This window comes from Hyperolius riggenbachi, chromosome 6 (genome assembly GCF_040937935.1).
Source record: "Hyperolius riggenbachi isolate aHypRig1 chromosome 6, aHypRig1.pri, whole genome shotgun sequence".
NCBI classification, from domain to species: Eukaryota; Metazoa; Chordata; class Amphibia; order Anura; family Hyperoliidae; genus Hyperolius; species Hyperolius riggenbachi.
In genome coordinates this window covers 316,310,040-316,331,443 of record NC_090651.1, presented here as the reverse complement: position 1 = coordinate 316,331,443, position 21,404 = coordinate 316,310,040, and the positions used below count along the sequence as shown (strand labels likewise).

Sequence of the window (21,404 nt, the reverse complement as noted above, 5' to 3'; positions counted from 1 at the left end):
ATATAACAATGGTGAAAGCAGAATACATTTTTTTCTCTCCTGCCCGTAGCTGTCAGTCTCTCAAACTATTCTCCCCACGGCCCCCTGTGGCTTCTGGCCCCTTCTGCGGAGGCATCCCTTGCAGGGTCTATTGTTACGCCCCTGCGCTCCTCTACATCTAACAGAAAAAAAAACGTTCACAACGCTAATCTACTATGCTCATTTATGCCATTAATTTACCATTCCCCTCTGCCTCTTCCCACACTAGGCGTAGCTCCATTTACCTTACACCTTCTCATCCACCTCCCCAACCACCACCACCACCACTACCCCTGCCATCCACCTAACCTGAACCCTAACATTATTTATAATATTAGTAATTAGTTTAGACTATGCATAACAAAACCTTTTAAACGTTGTTTGCTTAACCTAACCCATAATTAGGCCACCATGTACTAGAAAAGGAATACCCAACCCTACCTTTTGACTCTAAGAACAGCATTTGTTATATTCCTCACTTTAGAAGAACAACCTTATGTGACACCTATTTCTCTAACATGTCTGCACATAATATGGCCCGCTGTTGGTGTCACTGTCAGAAACAAACGGATGAAATAATGTAACAGAAAAAATATTCACAGTAGGGCTCACATGACATTATTTCTGACAAGGGTCATGAAAGGAATAAAGTGACTAACAAACAGGGGTTTGGCTGATTTATCCCTCAAACCTGCTGTGTGGGTGTCACCCTCGATTTAGCAGCACTCTCCTTCACCCCCCACATTCAGAACATCTCCAGGTTGTGCCGCCTCTATCTCTGCAATATCGCCAAAAAAATTACCCCTACTTAGATCCTGATACTGCCAAACGTCTGGTCCATGCTCTGGTCATCTCCCGTCTGGACTACTGCAATGCTCACTTTTCTGGACTTCCTGAGACCACTCTCTGACCCCTGCAATCCAGTAAGAACAACTATGAGGTTCATTCACACCTCCCATTTGACCAGTGGCGTAGCCAAGGAGCTGTGGGCCCTGATGCAAGTTTTACAATGGGGCCCCCCAAGCACTCTATACATAACAATTGATGCAGTGCACCAAAACCTGCCAATGGCAACTACAGTGTCAGAGGTGCAAGAAGGAGATAGGGAACAGTTTGTTAATGATTACCACTATTCAAAGTATCTGTAGAAGTGATTAGGACCAATAGAGAGCTAATACTGTAGTTGAAGGAGGGCCCTTCGTGCCCCAATGCGGTCGCTACCTCTGCACCCCCCATTGTACGCCCCTGCATCTGACCATCTTCACAAGTCCTTTCACTGGTTCTCTGTTTCCCTTAGAGTTAAATTTAAACTCCCCCCTAGCCTCATGCACGATCACTACCCAACACTCAGGAGCCAATGGTGTGCGTGATGGGCGGGGCTTCCGAGTAACATCACGGAAGCCCGTACACGTCGCCATTCGCCCAAGGACACCTACACGTGAACAAGCGCCACACCAGCGCGAAACGGCTGTCGCGCAGTCCTCTCATCCCTGGTCACCCTCCCGCACCCGTCCACGGCACAGGTCAGATCGTTACAATTTATATGTACATGAGCACAAGTGGCTACTGTATCTGTGCCCATCCACCTGCTGATGTGAACTAATGGAGAAATAAATGTGGCTTAAGGAAGCGGTGCACGGACTGTCTTGTGTGTACTGTATATAAATTTAAACTGCTCTGCCTGGCCATCCACCCTCCATACGTCTCCTTCTTACATCTTGGATCTCATCTGAAGATACAGTATTCCCCAACCTGCTCTCTCCGCTCCTCCAACACACTATGGATGTTGTGCAAAGGAGAAACAAAGAGGGTGTGTGCTCATACCAGGCAGCACCTAACTTATAATGGATGCTGGAATGTCTCTCGACAAATTTAAAGACACAGCACATGCAAATTGCACCTGCAATCGAGAATATGCAGGGTCTACTCTAAACTGACTATACTGCTTTTCCCCAAGAAAGGGGAGCAGCACTGGTGCCCCAAGTACACTTTCGCTGCCTGAAGGGGGGGGGGGGGGGAGACCGTAGACAGCCATCCTTCCCCCATCCCTCTCATCACTTGTTCACTCGCGAGGCTTCAGGATTTCTTTAGAGCAGCCCCTACTCCATGGAAATCTCCCCCCCCCCCATCAGGCTCATCCTCAGGGGCGTAACAATAGACACTGCAAGGGATGCAGCCGCAGGGGGGCCCAGAAGCCACAGGGGGCCCAGTCCTGAGAGACTGACATTAAGGGCAAAGAGAAAAACCTTTCTGCTCTCTGCACAATTGTTCTAATGACTGCATCTGCTCAGCCACTGATAAAGAATATACAAAGTTTTGCAGACAAAGATTTGTAGACAGTCCCTATTCCGTGATCGGCAGGGTTTTGTGTACAGTGCTGCTCTATCGCCAGCCTTTCTACCCCTCCACAAGCTTTGTGTACTGTAATGATTCTTGAGGAGTTTGGGAGAGAAAAACCTTACTGCTCTCTGCATAACTGTTCTAATGATTGCATCTGCTCAACCATTGATAATGAATCATACAAAGCTTTGTAGACAAAAGTCGGTGGAAGGGGCCCCATCCAAAGTTTTGCAGGGGGGCCCAGTGATTTCTAGTTAAGCCCCTGCTCGTCCTCACCTTTAGTGCAATGTAGTTTATTGAAGCATTTGTTGCGCAGCACACTTGAGTTTTCTTTACTTCCTGAGGTTGGTGTGGGCCAAAAAATGAGCCACAGGCTAAGACAGGAACTCCTGGTAACATATGGGTCATTCTGTGGCACATACTGATATAAGGAAGTGAGAAATTGCTTGACAAGTGCTTCAATAACATGAATTGTACTGCATATTCCTATGTGCCCTTCTTAAGAGGCAAGTAATAATTGTCACCTCATTTTAGACTGGTTTTAAAGCACTATTGTACTGAGAGGGATATGGAGGCTGACATATTTATTTCCTTTTAAACAACATACCAGTTGCGTGGCTGTCCTGCTGATCCTCTCCCTCTATTATTTTACCCATAGACCCTGAACAACCTCTTTATCCCTCTAAGTTCAGGTGTACGTTAAAGGGAACTGAGCACCAGTGATTTTTGTTTAAACGAACCTCAACATAACGGAGGTTTATAATGGCAGGGGTTGTTTGGGGGGGAGGTGGGGGGAGCTTCACTACTTACCTACAGGGTGCTGCTCCACTGGTCCCTGGCCTATGTGGGATGCATCATCTTCTTCACCTGACTGGATGCATCTGCCGAAAGTTATAGCTCCGGCAAGGCCGGATTTATACTTTTTCCACCCCTAGATATGTTGTTGCTCCACTTCCATGTGCAGCATTGCCCATCCCATTCCACATGTATCCCCCTCTTCCATGTGTAGCATCCATGTACTGCAACTCTCCTCTTTCATGTGCAGCTCCCTTGAGCATCAGTTTAACTTTTTCATGTGTTGCTCCCCATTTGCAGCCTTTTCTTTTATATGTAGCAACCTCTAATTCACACCCAGGTGCCGCCTCTGGCTTCAGCCGCCCAAGGCCCGGGCCTTTGCGGCCTTTACAGAAATCCAGCCATGGTTCCTGGCAGCGGTACCGCAATGTATGTTGGGAGATGTTGTCTTTGGATGCAAGTACATCTTGTGGGTGTAATCTTGCATTTTCTAAACTCTTTATGTGAGCTCCACATGTATCGGTATATTTGAAGGAGAACACCATTAGAGGCTATGGGGTGTATGCAATAAGCTTCGCTAATCAGAATTACATGTTTAAAGTCTTACCCCCACAATGAGTAGAACAGAATGCAATACATTACTTTTAATTCATTACACTCTACTCACTAAAGTTTTACGTACGTAATTCTGCTTAACACAGTTTATCGCATACACCCCTTTGTCTTTCAGCTTAGGGATGGACAAGAGTTAAAAAAAAACTGCTTCCCTACCACCATGTTCCCCAGTCCCATAAATCCCACTGTGTGCTTCCCTACCACAACACTCACCTGTACAAAAGCCATGCTGTGTGCTCCCACCTTTCTTTGTGCTACTCTCCTTATGATGTGTTCCATTTACTCTAACCTCACTTACCCACCCACCCTTTCATATGGTGCTACCCAGGGTCGGTTCTAGACTTTTTGCAAACTTGTGAGGATGCCCCAGTATAGGTAGCCAAGTATAGGTGCCCCCAGTATAGGAAGCCAGGTATAGGTGTCCCCAGTGTAGGTAGCCAGGTATAGATGCCCCAAGTATTGGTAACCAGCCTAACCCCCCTCCATTCACCATCTGCCACTCATTACCTAAATATACATATCTATTCAGGAATTCCCCCATACGACGGAACAAAAACTTCTTTGCACAAATTAACTCACTAATGTGCAGTTTTATCTGGGATAATAAAACTCCTCGAATCAGCTTAAGGAAGCTACATAGGCCATGGACAGAGGGAGGACAGAGGGAGGACTCGCCTTTCCTAACTTACTTAAGTACTTCTTAGCTAGTCAACTGGTGACTGCTCACTGGTGGCTCGTTCAGGACCATTCTAACTCATCTACAGTTTTGGATGCGGCACGTCTGGGGTCGTTCGAATCTCTCTTGCACAGATCCTTTGTAGAGGAATAAAAGCTCCCTACCTTCTAACCCCAAATATGAAAACTGTAATCGAGGCCTGGAACATAGTACACTCCAGGTACAGAGCCACAGTCACTAGAGTATCTCCTAACATCCCTATCTGCAACAACCCCACACTCGAACAATTCTATTCTATTCTGGATCTTGTTTGGATAAGGAAAGGCATCTCTCAGCTGCAACATATTATTTCCAATAGTACCCTAATTACCTTTGACAATCTTAAGGAAAACTTCTCATTGCCAAATATTATTTCTTTCGCTTTCTGCAGCTGAGGCATGCGTTTCAGTCGCAATACGGCGGGGCCCGGGTTAGTTTACAAAGCTCTGAATTGGAAGATACTCTTTGTAATGAAAATCTCCAAAAAGCCCTTTCCACTGTATACCAACACATAATATTGCTTATGCGTATACAGGAAGTGACATCACTGTTTATTTCCTGTATACGCACTGTTACTGAGGGCACCGGTCTACTGTCTCTTCACTGTGGGTCACTGCTGATCTGAGGTCTGAAGTATGCTTGTTGGGCTGTGCAGCAGGACCTGAGGGGATCCAGACTCTGTGGAGGAGGGGACCACTGGAGCAGGTGAATGAGCGGCGGTCAGGGGGATGAGGGGGTGGCTGCGTCATACAAGGTCAGCCCCTAGTCCTACCCCAGCCATTCTGTGCTCCCCCAACACCCAGTAACCTGTTCTGCTTCCAAACCTAAGTCATGGCCAGCCTGCATCATTATGCCAGTGGTCAGGCAACGTGTTTGGATGATTGTTTCTTTGAAATGCATCTTTTATGCCAATGCTCTTATGTATGAAGCTCACAGCAGCTATCTCATATCCAGGATTAACAACGCAAAAGCATTTCATGATTGTTATGCCCTTGGTTTATTATATTCAGTTTCCACATCTAGCGGTTGATGGTCACACTCAGTACTCTGGTTCTTTAGAGAAGCTACTACAGGCTTCCGGTGTTAATGAGAACTGACTGGTCTGTAGTTTAGACACCCGGTCCTCTAGATAGTTCATTCTCATCTTCATGTTCAGCAGAGCCAGCTTTCCCCTACAACAGCAACACAAATATGGTTTATATAATGCAGAAAGAACAAGACAAAGCATGCTAATGAGTCATATTCTAGCCTATAAAGTGAAAGTCTAGGAAGTTTTCACACCACTTCTTATTACCTGTGTTCCCCAATCCCCATTACTTCCTATCTTGGTGAAAGGTGCTTGCTGGTACTGAGACAGAGAGTAAATGATTTCCATAATTAACACCTGTCATTGGGAAAAGACTTGTAGGTAGGTAGCCAGATTAGCCCCCCTAAAGGGTAGCAGGAAAAAAGGGTAGCGGCGGCTAGTGGACAAAAAGGGCGCCGCCATGGACTCTCATGCATTTATCGTTAATACGGCGCCCAAAGCAGAAAAAAGGGCACCCAATAAATATTGTTAACAACATTAGAACATTAACGTTTTTTAACTATGTTATCGTTTTAGAAGCTTGCAACGTTATATTTTTTGTCATATTATTTTGTTTGTATGTACAGATTTGACGTTATCAAAGATATTATCATTTCTATGTGTGTAAGGGTGTTTCTGCAGGGGGAGTGGTTAGGCTTAGGCACCACCAGAGGGGGTGATGAGGGTTAGGCAACACCCGGGTGGGTGGCTGGGTTAGGCACATCCAAGGGGTTGGTTAAAGTTAGGCACCACTGGGGGTATTTGGGCTAGGCAGCCCTGGGGTAGGGGGGTGGTTAGGGTTAGGCACCACTGGTGGGGTGGTTAGGGTTAGGCACCACCAGGAGAGTGGTTAGGGTTAGGCACCACTAGGGGAGTGGTTAGTTTTAGGCACCACCAGGGGAGTATTTTGTGTGAGAGTAGGGTTGGGTTAAGCTGAATTGTTGAATTACGTAACGATTTTTAACATTAACCACTTTACCCCCCGTGGTACGAATTTCTCCGTCCCTTTTTCCCCCCCTAAAAAAACAGGGCTAGAGAAATCTGTACCTTCCGTGCTACCGCCGCTGTCCGCGCTCCCGCCGCTCGTGCGCGTGCTCCCGCCGCTCGTGCACGCTGCCGCCCGCTCGCCCAGAGATCAATGAACGGGAAAATCCATTCCCGTTCATTGATCTAAGCCCCCGCAATGATCCGCTGCTTCTATTAGAAACAGCGTGATCATTGTGATTTATCCAGCCTCGTACTGCTTCCTGTAAGTGTCCTTCCGGATGCTTACAGGTCGCATGTAAACAAACACACTGTGGCCATCTTGTGGCCAAATAGTAAAACTACACCCTAAAGCATTTTACATATACAAACACATTAGTTTTACTCAATAAATTAACTTATTACCTCCCACACTCCCCAATTATTATTTTTTTTGTAATAAAAAAAAAAAAATACAATAAAAAAAACAAAACATAATTAGTTACCTTAGGGACTGAACTTTTTAAATATTTATGTCAAGAGGGTATAACAATGTTACTTTATAAACTACGGGCTTGTAATTAGGGATGGATGCAAAACTGAAAAAAATGCACCTTTATTTCCAAATAAAATTTTGGCGCCAAACATTGTGATAGGGACATAATTTAAACGGTTTTATAACCGGGACAAATGGGCAAATACATTTCATGGGTTTTAATTACAGTAGCATGCATTATTTAAAAACTATAATGGCCGAAAACTGAAAAATAATATTTTTTTCCCACATTTTTTCCTATTTTCCCATTAAAACACATTTAGAATAAAATAATTCTTGGCATAATGTCCCACCTAAAGAAAGCCTAATTGGTGGCGAAAAAAACAAGATATAGTTCATTTCATTGCGATAAGTAATAATAAAGTTATAGACGAATGAATGGAAGGAGCGCTGAAAGGTAAAAATTGCTCTGGTGTTCAAGGGGTAAAACCCCTCAGTGGTGAAGTGGTTAATATCTTTTCGTTATCATATCCCATCAGCTTTAAAACTGTATTTAACGTTAACAATGTTTATCGTTATTAAGATTTAGTTATCCAAAGTATAGATAGCCCTCCACCAACATAAGCAGACTAGCAAGTGGAAAACAACATATCTCTCCGTGGCTCCACCGATAATCTACCTTCCTTATGCATCCGAGTCTCTATGATATCAGTGCCCTCTCTTGTCATACAGAAGACCCAAGTAGCTTATGGTGACCTACAACGACTAGGAAAGTATAGGGGACTAATAGAGACCAAAAAGCCCTCCTACTAAAAAGAGGGTGGCAGTCTCTTACACTGAGCACTCTCTTGTCATGTAACCCATGTAAAGAAAGAAGGCGCTGTAGTCATGGAAACAAGAACGCTACCAGGAAAGTTGATCATTGGTGGAGCTAAGAGAGGTATGTTACTTCCCTTCATCGCTCTGCGCACTGACGTAACAAGAGGGGATGCAGCCCCTGCATCCGTGGGGAGCCTGCTCATTTTGGGGGGCTAGAGGGGTCGCAGCATGAGAGGAAAGCGTGGCCACACATCGGCAGGGAGGGGGGACAGTCCCTTTCTCCTCACCTCGGGCTCTCCCCTCTGCGCTCCCCTCCAGCATCAATCATCAGTGTCAGCAGGTGGCGGGCAGGAACACATCCCTCAACCACGCACCGGAGGTTCCGATCTCTAAGTGTCTGACACTACTTCCTGTTTAAACAGGAAGGAGCGTGAGGCACTTAGAGATGGACCTCCGCGGTGGCCCGTGGCCCTCCCCGCCGATGTGTGGCCACGCTTTCCCCCCGAGCTGTGACCCCTCCAGCCCCCCAAAACGGCCCTGAGGGGGGGCGTCCAAATTTTTGCAGGGGGGGCCAGTTATTTCTAGTTACGTTCCTGGCTCTGCATACTGATACCAAATTCAGGGGGCCTGCCACAGTTCTTCATGAAGTGAGGCCCACTGCAAACTGCCTTAATGCTAGCCTATAACACTGGGCCCCCCTTGGCTATGGGCCCCATAGCAAGGGCCACATAGCAGTCGCTATGGCTGCTTTGGTGATCGCTACGCAACTGGCAGCACAAGACAAAGGTGTGTATGTACCTGAACAGTGTAGAGCTGGACCAAGCAAAAGGTTTATTTCCCAACAAAAATAGGTCACTGCAGCATAGATACTTCATTCTTGTAGCCTTACCCACTGCTTAGCTTTGTCTTTGAGAGTAAGTTCTCCAGGTGTATCGCGTCATCCTGAACCATTCTCAAGTCAGAGCCGATTGCCTTTGCCTGCATGTGTTTCTCCATCATCTGTGTTTCCATGTCCTTTATGCAACAATAAAACGATTACTGTAAACAGACCCAGACTTACAACAGTATTGCTATTACCGGTATATTTGAGACTGATAAACCACAATTACAGCATAAAGTTATGCAGGGTGCATTAACAGGAATGAAAAGTATATAAACTGTTTCTGTTAAAGAGAGCACAAGGTGGGCTCAAAAAATAGAAAAAAAAATAGCAGCTTGTGGTGTGACCTTTGCAGAAGCAGAAAAGTGGGAAGAGATAAGATTGGAAATTTACTGTAATAAGTAAAGGGAACTGAAGCGAGAGAAGTGCAGAGATCTCGGTTCCCTATTTAAAAATACTAGTTGTATTGCTGTTCTGGCTAAACCTCTGACTTCAGTAGTTTCAGTATTGCAGCCAGAGGAGTCAGTACACCTGATCGGATTACCTGTTCAGTGATTTAGACAGACATGGCTGATAATTCAGTCTTGAAAATTCAGCCCTTAAATCCAAAATACGATTATCAGACTCCAGAAAAGTTCTATTTTCTACACATACAACAAATGAACTCATACGTTTCGGTTCAGATTTGCTTTACACAGTTGCTCATTTTACACTTCATGTTGCTCACACAAGAATTCTACTTCATGATGATCCTGATAGTATTTTAGTCACTTTTAGTGGATCAGTGAAAAATGGCGCATGGCCCCGACGATATTATAACGGCGCCTGATAGACTTTCATTATAAAACGATATGTATAGTTTTTAAGGTTAAAAAATGGCGCAGACCTTCTGAACGTAATTTATCATTTTAAAACCTGCTTTTTTTGTCCTGCCTGAACGATATTTATCGTTTTAAGCCCTGCTTTGCTGCCATTTGGAAAATGTCTGGCCGCCGACTTTAATGTTTAGTAGCAAAGCCCCCTTAAAAGCTAGAAACACCAAATTTGCAGTTTATGTTAAGAAGAAAATTGGGAACAAGAGGACATTTTTTTTTTTCAAAAAGACCTTATAGTTTTTGAGAAAATCGATTTTAAATTTCTCCTTCTGACCGTGGGAAAATTAAACGCCCGCCGACTTTAGCGGTTAATAGCAAAGCCCCTTTAAATGCCAGAAACACCACATTTGCAGGGAATGTTAAGAAGAACAGTGGGAACAAGAAAAAAAAATTCAAAAAGACCTTATACTTTTTGATAAAATCGATTTTAAAATTTCAAAGAAAAACGTACAGCCCACGTTTTCCCATCATTTAAGAAGGACAAAAAATCAGATCCAGGAAATTATAGACCTGTAAGCTTAACATCAGTTGTATGTAAACTATTTGAGGGGTTACTAAGAGATACTATACATGACTTCATAGTAGAAAATAATCTTATTTCTTAGCATCAGCATAGGTTTACTAAAGACAGGTCCTGTTTGACTAACATGCTCAGCTTTTATGAGGTAGTGAATGCGAATATGGATATTGGGAATGCTGTAGATGTGATATACTTCGACTTTGCTAAGGCCTTCGACACTGTTCCCCACAAAAGTCTAGTGCAAAAGTTGAGGATGCAAGGACTGGGGAAGAGTCTGTGTGCATGGATAGGGAACTGGCTAATGGACAGAAAACAAAGAGTTGTGGTCAATGGATCGTACTCAAAATGGGAGACTGTTAGCAGTGGGGTACCACAGGGGTCTGTTCTGGGTCCAGTGCTCTTCAATTTATTTATTAATGACCTAGTAGATGCAGTAGTGAGCAATGCTGCTATTTTTGCAGATGATACTAAATTGTGCAGAATCATCAACTCTCAGGAAGATAGTGTCATATTGCAACAGGATCTGGATAGGATGGCTATATGGGCACATACATGGCAGATGAAATTCAATGTTGAAAAATGTAAAGTCATGCATTTTGGATGTACTAATGGTCTAGCACCATACAAAATAAATGGGATACAGTTGGGGACATCAAACTTGGAGAAGGACTTAGGAGTACTCATCGACAACAAGTTAAATAATCATACTCAATGCCAAAGCAGCTGCAGCTAAAGCTAACAAAATTTTGGGATGCACTAAAAGGGAAATAAAAACCTGAGATGCTAGCATAATATTGCCCCTGTTTAACTCTTTAGTAAGGCCACATCTGGAATATGGATTTCAGTTCTGGGCACCACATTACCAAAAATATATTGCAGTTTTAGAGCGGGTGCAGAGACGAGCAACAAAATTGATACGTGGGATGGAAGGTCTCACTTACCAAGAAATGTTAGATAAACTGGGTTTATTTAGTCTAGAGAAAAGACGCCTTAGAGGGGATCTAATTAACATGTATAAATACATCAGTGGGCAATATAATAGCTTGGCGGATGAGCTTTTTGTCCCTAGGCCTTCTCAAAGGACTAGAGGACATGATCTGCGCATGGAGTAAAAACGTTTTAGCCATTTATTTAGGAAAGGGTTCTTTACAGTAAGAGTGATTAAGATGTGGAATGCATTGCCACAGGAAGTCGTTATGGCAAACTCCATACCTGCATTTGAAGGGGACATAGATGCTTTCCTTGCGTTAAAAGACATCCATGGCTACAATTACTAGGTAATGCCTAATAATGTTGATCCAGGGATTTTATCTGATTGCCATCTGGAGTCGGGAAGGAATTTTTCCCTTTAGGGGCTAATTGGACCATGCCTTGTAAGGGTTTTTTCGCCTTCCTCTGGATCAACAGGGATATGTGAGGGAGCAGGCTGGTGTTGTACTTTAAAAAACCGAACAAGAGAGGAAGAAACCACCAACCAGTATATGCTGCTCAAAAAAACTGCACTTTATTGACAAGATAATTTTGTTAGGAATTATACACACTTATATGCAAAAATATGTCAGAAGTTTCTGACATAAAAGTATAATTGCAATGCAATATATAGTGCTGCTGCTGTACAAAAACACAACACTGTATAAAACAAAAATTTAAATAAAAAAAATTAAAGCATTTTTTATTTTTCTTTAAATATTGTTTCCCAGTATCTTTTTAACATATCTTGCAAATTAGGTGTTGCTAGGATTTAAGGGGCCTTTGCTATTAACTGCTAAAGTCGGCTGGAATTGTTTCCCTAAGAACTGTCATTACAGGATTTTAAATGTATAGTTTTTTTCTTTGAAATTTTAAAATCGATTTTATTAAAAAGTATAAGGTCTTTTTGAAAAAAAATTGCCCTCTTGTTCCCTCTGTTCTTCTTAACATTCCTTACAAATTTGGTGTTTCTGGCATTTAAGGGGGCTTTGCTATTAACCGCTAAATTCGGCGGGCGTTTATTTTTCCCACAAAGAGTCCCTTTCCCACTACTATTTTTAGATATATTTGGCAGATTTGCCGCTGTTCTAGGAGTTGCTTTTGTTTGCAACCTCTATTTGCTAACGAGAAAATTGACATATATGGGCATGGGTGTAGATTATATAAAATGATGAATGCACAGTTTTTGCAATCTTTACCAATGGGTGAGGCATGTGTCATGCATGTTTTGATGGTGTGGCTCCGTTACCTTTCCGTGCCTCTGTTTACCTGTGGGACATCCGCCGTGCCTAACTCCATTCTGGCACTTGGTTGCCATGGAGGTGTGCGGACGTGGTGTCTCTGACGTCGGCCGGGCGGGTCTCCTTTGCTCCTTCCGCCCGACGTAGTGCTGCGGGCGGAAATGGGGCATGGGATGTGGGACCTGCTCCGGCCGACGTGAAGCGTCTGGCCATGCGCGTTCTCTGGCGCCCCGCTTGCCGCCGGATTGCGGCTGGCGGTTGTGGGGTGGTGTGGGGACGCTCCTGGCTAGCGCATGGTACGCGGCGCGGAGGGGGCGGAGCCATGAATGGAGCGTGTCTGATAGGGCACAAGTGCCGTTATAAGCGGCTGTCAGCTGTTTTAGGTGAACCACGCCTCCTGAGGAAACGAGGATACACTCGTGAAACATGTCGGGGCTGTGAAGTGGTGTCACCGTTGGCTTGCCTGGCCTCCCGACCACCTCTCCATATGGACTCTCCGATGGGCCCTCTGGCTGTCTAAGCATCACTCAGCCTCAGCCTACACCATCATTATTTCCATCGGGTGGAGAACTTGCACGGCAGTATCGGGTGACATCTTGAGCACAAGACCTGGTGAGCAGCCTTTATTATTAAAGCCAATCAGCACTGGAACCGCTTCTGCTCAGCTTTGCTATTGGAGCTGATTTATCTGCTTATGCTTATGGACAGTGACTGACGATGTTTATTGGCTTAAGCTATCCAGACACAGATCTGTGTGTGACAGCATCAACCCGCTTGCTTGTGCTTTGCTCCACGAACAGTAAATTGAGGTATTCCTCTGCCATCTTTGTTGGACATTAATGCACATGTGCTGGCGCTACTCCTCACTGCTGTTTGTTTGCTAACTGCTTTTGGCCAAACTCAACTGATTTTGTTTTCCTGGCTACAATCTTAGAGGTGATAAAGAGACTGCCTGATGTGTCTTTTCAGTAAGGACCGCAAGCAACAGCGCAGCGTAATAGCTGCTTCCCTCTCATAGTGGAAACTGTACAGGCAGACTAACGCATTTTTTCAACTTGAGCTCTGTTAATACTGCAGAAACATACTGCGGAAACATTCTACCTGCCTTGTGCTTTTGAATCATGTCACTTTGAGTATGTATGCTGAGCTTGTTGTGGATGTTGTGGAGTTAAATGGATGGGGTGGCTAGGTTATGAGGTCAGGCTGTTTTTAGATGCACTGTTTTTGATACAATAAAGTTTCATATATTTTTATTACTTTTGGTTGAATTGCTTTATTGGTATGTACCACTCACCATTTTCATTCCTTCCTACTTTGGTTTTTCTGTACTTTAGGTGAGTGGACATAACCAATTGATATACATCTTTATTGGCCTGTTGATTGTTGTCTGTCTTTTAGGAGGTATACCCGGTTTATTTGGGTTAATTCTGGATTTAGATATCCTGCAGACACAATCCTCAGGATAATCTACACAGGTTTGAGGCAGTCACTGCTTGAGTATGCTGCAGTGGGATAAGCTGGTCACACAGGTGGAGCAGGAGTGTTCCCGCACGCACGAAAGTAGGAATGCCCGACAATTGATTAATGGGGGATTTAGAAAATTGAATCGATTATATGAACAAAAATCATGGCTGTGGTGGAACATTAAATATAACCGTGAATATCTTGGCGATCATTTTGCACCTTTGTGGTTGCGTTTTCAGATCTTCCCACACAGGAAGAATCTCTCAGCAGAATTTAAGAAAAAATGGGAGACTAATTTTGAGACCTGTGCCAATGTTTGTTTGACCCTCATGAATGAACTTGATGAGGAGGAACTTAAAAATATTGAAAAAGAGATTGTCAAGGTGACAGACTCTTTATGCTTGTGCAGTGACGACCCCCTGTATGAAAAGCGGAACAGTGAACTCACCAGTCATATTAAACATTTTAATCAGGAATTGGTAATCAAGAGGGATCAGAAAATCCTTAGAGATAGATTAGCTTATAAACTCGGGAATGCATATAGATGGGGCCCCAAACCTAGGCAACCGATAAGAAAGCCCCACCAACAAAATAGACCGGGCCAACCGCCATTTTCTAGCGGGGAGGAATCAGAGGGATCGCAGGGATCTATAGCTAGCCTGAGCACGGCTAGCTCTACCTCCCTTAGTTCTGTATCTAATACAGGACAACATAAGGCCTATAATACCCGCTCACGTCCATTGGACGGTGCATCAGGGAAGGTGGAGAAAACTACTAAACGTAATAATAGAGGTAAAAAGCCCATCATAACCACACAATGTCAGGACGAGATAGATACGGGGGTGGGAGACGAGGAACGGGGGGAGGCTGGAGTTCGTGGAGCCTGTGCCTCTATGCCTTCTTCTGCTTCTGACCCTTTTTTAGAGTAACATCACGACAGTCGGGGGTGTGTGTGCCCCCTGACGACGTCCACGGGTCTGATCTACAGGTGATCAATTTGACAAGTGAAATAATTCCTAAATCAATGAATGATGTTCTTGCTCGTGGTTTGGGATTTTGTCCCACCCACAGCATCGATAAGTTTGAAATTATAAAAGACCTCCATTTGTTTGGAAGAAAAATATTGCTTCGATCCCTGTGTGCGCAGACCAGTGGTGGGCGCCGTCGGGATACACCACGACTAGCCTCGTCTGTCTTATCGATCCAGGACCAACAGGCCTTACAAGATTTACATGATCTCCTTGGTGGAGAGGATGTGGAGTTAGAACATGATGGCTCTGATATGGGGGCTTCCACGCAGCTGATCCCCTGCCTCCCTCCTTCCCCATCATCTCAGATTAGTAGTCAATTTTTTAGTAGAAGGTCCCAGCGATATCCCCCTCTGTCGTTGAACTCTAACTTACAGACTTTTGTTGCCTCGGTTGAGAGAGAATTAATGCAGATACACAACTATACAGGTCCGGCGAATCTTACAGAGGATGAGTTTGAGGCCCTAGAAGCTTTACAGAAACAGGATAATTGGATTATTAAACCCTCAGATAAGGGTGGCAATGTGGTGGTTATGACAAGGTTGGCATATAGAGATATGTGCCTACAAATCTTGTCACAGCGTGAATGTTATATCAGGGTCTCGGCGTCCTCGGCTGAGCGCTGCCGGGCGGGGCTGTATGCCATCCTTGATGAGGCACTGCACATGGAGTTAATCTCTAATGAGGTTTATGATTTTTTGAAAGTAACACACCCAGTAACACCCACTTTCTATGCCCTTCCTAAAGTGCATAAGAGGTTAGTGAACCCACCGGGACGTCCAATCGTCTCGGGCTGTGGCTCCCTTACGGAACACATTAGTGTCTATATAGACAGGCACTTGCAACCTCATGTGCAGTCCCTCCCGTCTTACATAAGGGACACTTCCCATTTTCTTAGAACTGTAGATGGTGTGCAGGTCCCGCCCGGCACGCTGCTCGTTGCTTTGGACGTCGAGGCCCTGTATTAATGCATACCACATGAGCTTGGCGTTCGGGCTGTTGGAGCCTTTCTTGCAGAGTTGGGCCTTGAATCGGCCACACATAATAGATTCCTTTTGACATTATTGAAATTTCTCCTGACCCATAACATTTTTATCTTTGACGGTGACCACTACCTCCAGGTGCAGGGGGCTGCGATGGGAACAACGTGTGCCCCGTCGTATGCTAACCTGTACCTGGGGGAGTGGGAGCGGGAGCTGTTCGCAGACGAGGCTCTCTCGATGTACCTGTGCCACATTTTGGTTTGGCACAGGTACATTGATGACATCTTCATACTGTGGACAGGTAGTCGGACGCAATTGACTCAATTCGTGGAACGCATAAATGTAAACGGTCGGAATCTTAAATTTACAATGAATTGTGATTACCACGAGATCCCATTTTTGGACCTTCGTGTTAACTGCGATGACTCGGGCCTGATCAGCACAGGTTTATTCAGAAAGGAGACATCTACGAACGCCTTATTGAAAGCCGATAGCTGTCATCCAGGTCATACAGTCAGAGGCATCCCTGTAGGTCAGTACTTAAGGGTTCGCCGGAACTGTACCAAACTTGAATCTTTTGTACAGGAGGCCGGCCAGCTGCGCAAGCGTTTTCAATCACGGGGATATAATGATAAAATTCTAAGAAGGGCTTATCAAAGAGCCTTGGACAGTGATAGAGATAAACTACTTAGCCCTAACCGAGTGGCGGGCTCTGGCCAACAGCAGACCAGACTCTGCACCCGGTTTTGTATGCAACATGGGGAAATTGTACGGATTTTAGACAAATATTGGTACATGTTGTGCAATGATCCACGGTTGGCCCCTTTTGTTCCACCGCGGCCAAATATTACATTTCAAAGAGCCCCATCCCTGAGGGATATGCTAGTCAATAGTCATTTTGAAGACAATACACGATCACACTGTCGTACCCTGGGAATTTATACATGTGGGGGCTGCAGCTTTTGCAGGTTCATGCATGTGGGGACGTCTGTGGTGCTCCCGGACGGGAAGCAGTGGAGATTGTCACACTATGTCAATTGTGCCACAAAATTTGTGGTTTACTTACTATTATGCCCCTGTGGGGCTTTTTATATAGGAAAAACAACACGTGAACTCAGAGAACGTATCTCTGAGCACGTGAAGAGTATAAAAAATGTCAACTCCACTGCCCCGGTCGGGGTGCACTTTAGGCGATACCATGACGGAGATTCTAGGGGACTTAGATTCGTTGGGATCGATCGAGTCCATGGCTCAATAAGAGGAGGCAATCTAGATAGATTGCTCTGTCAAAGAGAGTGTCGCTGGATTTTTAATCTAAGAGCCACCTCTCCCCCAGGATTAAACGAGATGGAGGGCTTTGCCCCCTTTCTCCCGCTTTAGACGGCTTTCCATGTAGATTCCGATGTCTTTGTTGGGCGTTCACATGTTGCCCAATGTGTGCGGGGCTATACCTGTTCTCCTGTGTGCCCGAGCCTCCTGCTGTGGGCTGCTTGGCAGTCTCAGCTTCAAAGAGTCCCTTTCCCACTACTATTTTTAGATATATTTGGCAGATTTGCCGCTGTTTTAGGAGTTGCTTTTGTTTGCAACCTCTATTTGCTAACGAGAAAATTGACATATATGGGCATGGGTGTAGATTATATAAAATGATGAATGCACAGTTTTTGCAATCTTTACCAATGGGTGAGGCATGTGTCATGCATGTTTTGATGGTGTGGCTCCGTTACCTTTCCGTGCCTCTGTTTACCTGTGGGACATCCGCCGTGCCTAACTCCATTCTGGCACTTGGTTGCCATGGAGGTGTGCGGACGTGGTGTCTCTGACGTCGGCCGGGCGGGTCTCCTTTGCTCCTTCCGCCCGACGTAGTGCTGCGGGCGGAAATGGGGCATGGGATGTGGGACCTGCTCCGGCCGACGTGAAGCGTCTGGCCATGCGCGTTCTCTGGCGCCCCGCTTGCCGCCGGATTGCGGCTGGCGGTTGTGGGGCGGTGTGGGGACGCTCCTGGCTAGCGCATGGTACGTGGCGCGGAGGGGGCGGAGCCATGAATGGAGCGTGTCTGATAGGGCACAAGTGCCGTTATAAGCGGCTGTCAGCTGTTTTGGGTGAACCACACCTCCTGAGGAAACGAGGATACACTCGTGAAACATGTCGGGGCTGTGAAGTGGTGTCACCGTTGGCTTGCCTGGCCTCCCGACCACCTCTCCATATGGACTCTCCGATGGGCCCTCTGGCTGTCTAAGCATCACTCAGCCTCAGCCTACACCATCATTATTTCCATCGGGTGGAGAACTTGCACGGCAGTATCGGGTGACATCTTGAGCACAAGACCTGGTGAGCAGCCTTTATTATTAAAGCCAATCAGCACTGGAACCGCTTCTGCTCAGCTTTGCTATTGGAGCTGATTTATCTGCTTATGCTTATGGACAGTGACTGACGATGTTTATTGGCTTAAGCTATCCAGACACAGATCTGTGTGTGACAGCATCAACCCGCTTGCTTGTGCTTTGCTCCACGAACAGTAAATTGAGGTATTCCTCTGCCATCTTTGTTGGACATTAATGCACATGTGCTGGCGCTACTCCTCACTGCTGTTTGTTTGCTAACTGCTTTTGGCCAAACTCAACTGATTTTGTTTTCCTGGCTACAATCGTAGAGGTGATAAAGAGACTGCCTGATGTGTCTTTTCAGTAAGGACCGCAAGCAACAGCGCAGCGTAATAGCTGCTTCCCTCTCATAGTGGAAACTGTACAGGCAGACTAACGCATTTTTTCAACTTGAGCTCTGTTAATACTGCAGAAACATACTGCGGAAACATTCTTCCTGCCTTGTGCTTTTGAATCATGTCACTTTGAGTATGTATGCTGAGCTTGTTGTGGATGTTGTGGAGTTAAATGGATGGGGTGGCTAGGTTATGAGGTCAGGCTGTTTTTAGATGCACTGTTTTTGATACAATAAAGTTTCATATATTTTTATTACTTTTGGTTGAATTGCTTTATTGGTATGTACCACTCACCATTTTCATTCCTTCCTACTTTGGTTTTTCTTTATTTTTCCCACAGTCAGAAGGAGAAATTTAAAATCGATTTTCTCAAAAACTATAAGGTCTTTTTGAAAAAAAAAATGTCCTCTTGTTCCCACTGTTTTTCCTAACATTCCCTGCAAACTTGGTGTTTTTAGCTTTTAAGGGGGCTTTGCTATTAAACGTTAAAGTCGTCGGGCTGACATTTTCCAAACGGCTGCAAAGCAGGGCTTAAAACAATAAATAACGTTCAGGCAGGACAAAAAAAAAGCAGGTTTTAAAACTATAAATTACGTTCACAAGGTCTGCGACGTTAAAACGATAAATATAATTTTAAACAAATATCGGGCAGAAGGGTGCGCCATTATTTAACCGGCGCCATTTTTCACTGGACGCACTTTTAGTTACTTACCAATAGCTTCTTTCGCAAGTTTGAGCAGGTGTCACAGAGGTCACTATGGTTGTTGCTGTCCCTCTTGCCCAGCAGAAATGGCATTATTTGGTGAAGGACACTGGAAGAACTTCCCCTGGAGATGAAACAAATGTGACTGGTTATAACGCAGTGAGCCCACCAAATATCTTGCCTCAGTCTCTCTTCCACGCTGCTTAATCTTGTTTCTATAGCCTCGACAGTCAAATATCATAAAGAGGTGCATTTTAGCACTAAAGATCACTCAGATAGTAAATACCAACTTTTTATACGAACATATGTATGCTTCACTAAACGGTTCAATACCTAGATTGGAGTCAAAATGGGATGGGATAACCAACACACAAAACAGAGGTTCTTTAAAGGGGACCTGGTATGGGAGCAGGAGAAGGCTGAGGACAGCGGCGTGGCAGTGATCTGTGTGGATGGGGCTGGAGGAAGCCCCAGGTATGTATAAAACTTTTATTAGTACTCAGCTCTGGTACACTTTAAGAATAGAGATCACATAACTCTTTAACAATAAAATGATTGCAGTATAGAATTGGATCTAGATTTTAAAAATTAGAGCTTTGAAAATACTACATGGTATTTAAAGGGCAAGATTGGGGGCTACCTAGGTAAACTAGAAATATGAGTAAGGGGATGGGAAATCTTAAAATCACTGATGAAGGGGAAAATGGGGTGAAGAATTTTACTTATATAATTTCGGATGTGTGTGCCTGATTCTGGGTTGATATTAGAATCTTATTTTTAGGATTTAGGGGCTACAGTTAACGGAGGACGATTATATGAGGGCTATGTTATAGGAACGGACAAAGATGGAAATTCTATTACACTACATCTCCGTAAATATTTCAAAACTCTTACTGTATGGCCACTTTTTGTTTGTTGTTTAATGTTAAAAAATGACTTGGCATGAAACTCTCTGTATTAGATACTTTTTACAAGTGTTATTGTATTTCTGATATGCTATATCACTAATAAAAATTATATTTAAAAGAAAAATTAGAGCTAGTGTATAAAAATAAAAAAATCAGACACTCTTAGTAGATTTAAAAATAACATCAATGGCATTTCTTCTATGTTCTTATGTTACATATGTTTTACTTGGAAGCAGTAGATTTGGGCGCATGAGACAAGTGGACAAAAAGGGCGCCCCATTCACTTCCATTATAAATATCGTTTAATGGGCGCTGAACGGGGAAAATAAGGCGCCGGAGATTTTTAAGGATTTATAACGGCGCCCGGAGATTTTTAAGGATTTATAACTGTGTTTGTGATGATTTAAGTTTACAAAATGAGCCCGTGACGAATAACGTTTATGAAGATAATAAATCACTATTTCTAAAACATTTCTAACACATTATTATCCACCCAAAAAAATAATTTACATTTTTTTTCTTTACATTTTTTATTTATTAATGTCTGTAAAACATTATTATCCATAGGGGGTTTTAGGTTTAGGCACCAACAGGGGGGTCTTAGGTTTAGGCACCAACTGGGGGGTCTTAGGTTTAGGCACCAACAGGGGGGTCTTAGGTTTAGGCACCAACTGGGGGGTCTTAGGTTTAGGCACCAACTGGGGGGTCTTAGGTTTAGGCACCAACAGGGGGGTCTTAGGTTTAGGCACCAACAGGGGGGTCTTAGGTTTAGGCACCAACAGGGGGGTCTTAGGTTTAGGCACCAACAGGGGGGTCTTAGGTTTAGGCACCAACAGGGGGGTCTTAGGTTTAGGCACCAACAGGGGGGTCTTAGGTTTAGGCACCAACAGGGGGGTCTTAGGTTTAGGCACCAACAGGGGGGTCTTAGGTTTAGGCACCAACAGGGGGTCTAGGGGTTAGGGATAGGTACAGGGAAGGTTTTTAATAAACGAAAATATAAGTTTCACTTTACAAACAGGGAAGATTAACGTTTTAAGAATTGCCGATCTCATACACATTATTTAGTGATTTATAAATTCATAAAACACTATTTATAAACGAAATTCTACACAATAATTTCTATAAACGATATTTCCATTTATCGTTTATACCACGCGCCCTTTTTTCCCGACGCCCTTTTCGTACGTACGCGTTTTACTTTGCTATTCTTAACAGCAGTCCTTTGTTAGTTTGTGGCTGCTATGGCACTTTTGTACTTGCCAACTGTTCAATGGTTTGAATTCTTTTTAC

At 44.3% G+C, this 21,404-nt stretch overlaps 1 protein-coding gene across 1 annotated transcript in view; it reads right to left on the bottom strand.

Moving 5' to 3' along the window:
* Positions 1 to 5,456: 5,456 nt before the first annotated feature.
* TSKS (testis specific serine kinase substrate) overlaps positions 5,457 to 21,404 on the bottom strand; it is a 43,141-nt gene continuing 27,193 nt past the window's right edge. Inside the window, exons 8-10 of the mRNA XM_068243001.1 lie at positions 19,216 to 19,330; positions 8,717 to 8,841; positions 5,457 to 5,655 (exon numbers count right to left, since the gene is read on the bottom strand). Of these exons, the coding sequence (XP_068099102.1) occupies positions 5,523 to 5,655; positions 8,717 to 8,841; positions 19,216 to 19,330 (373 nt within the window). The 3' untranslated portion in view covers positions 5,457 to 5,522. The remainder of the gene's footprint in view (positions 5,656 to 8,716; positions 8,842 to 19,215; positions 19,331 to 21,404) is intronic.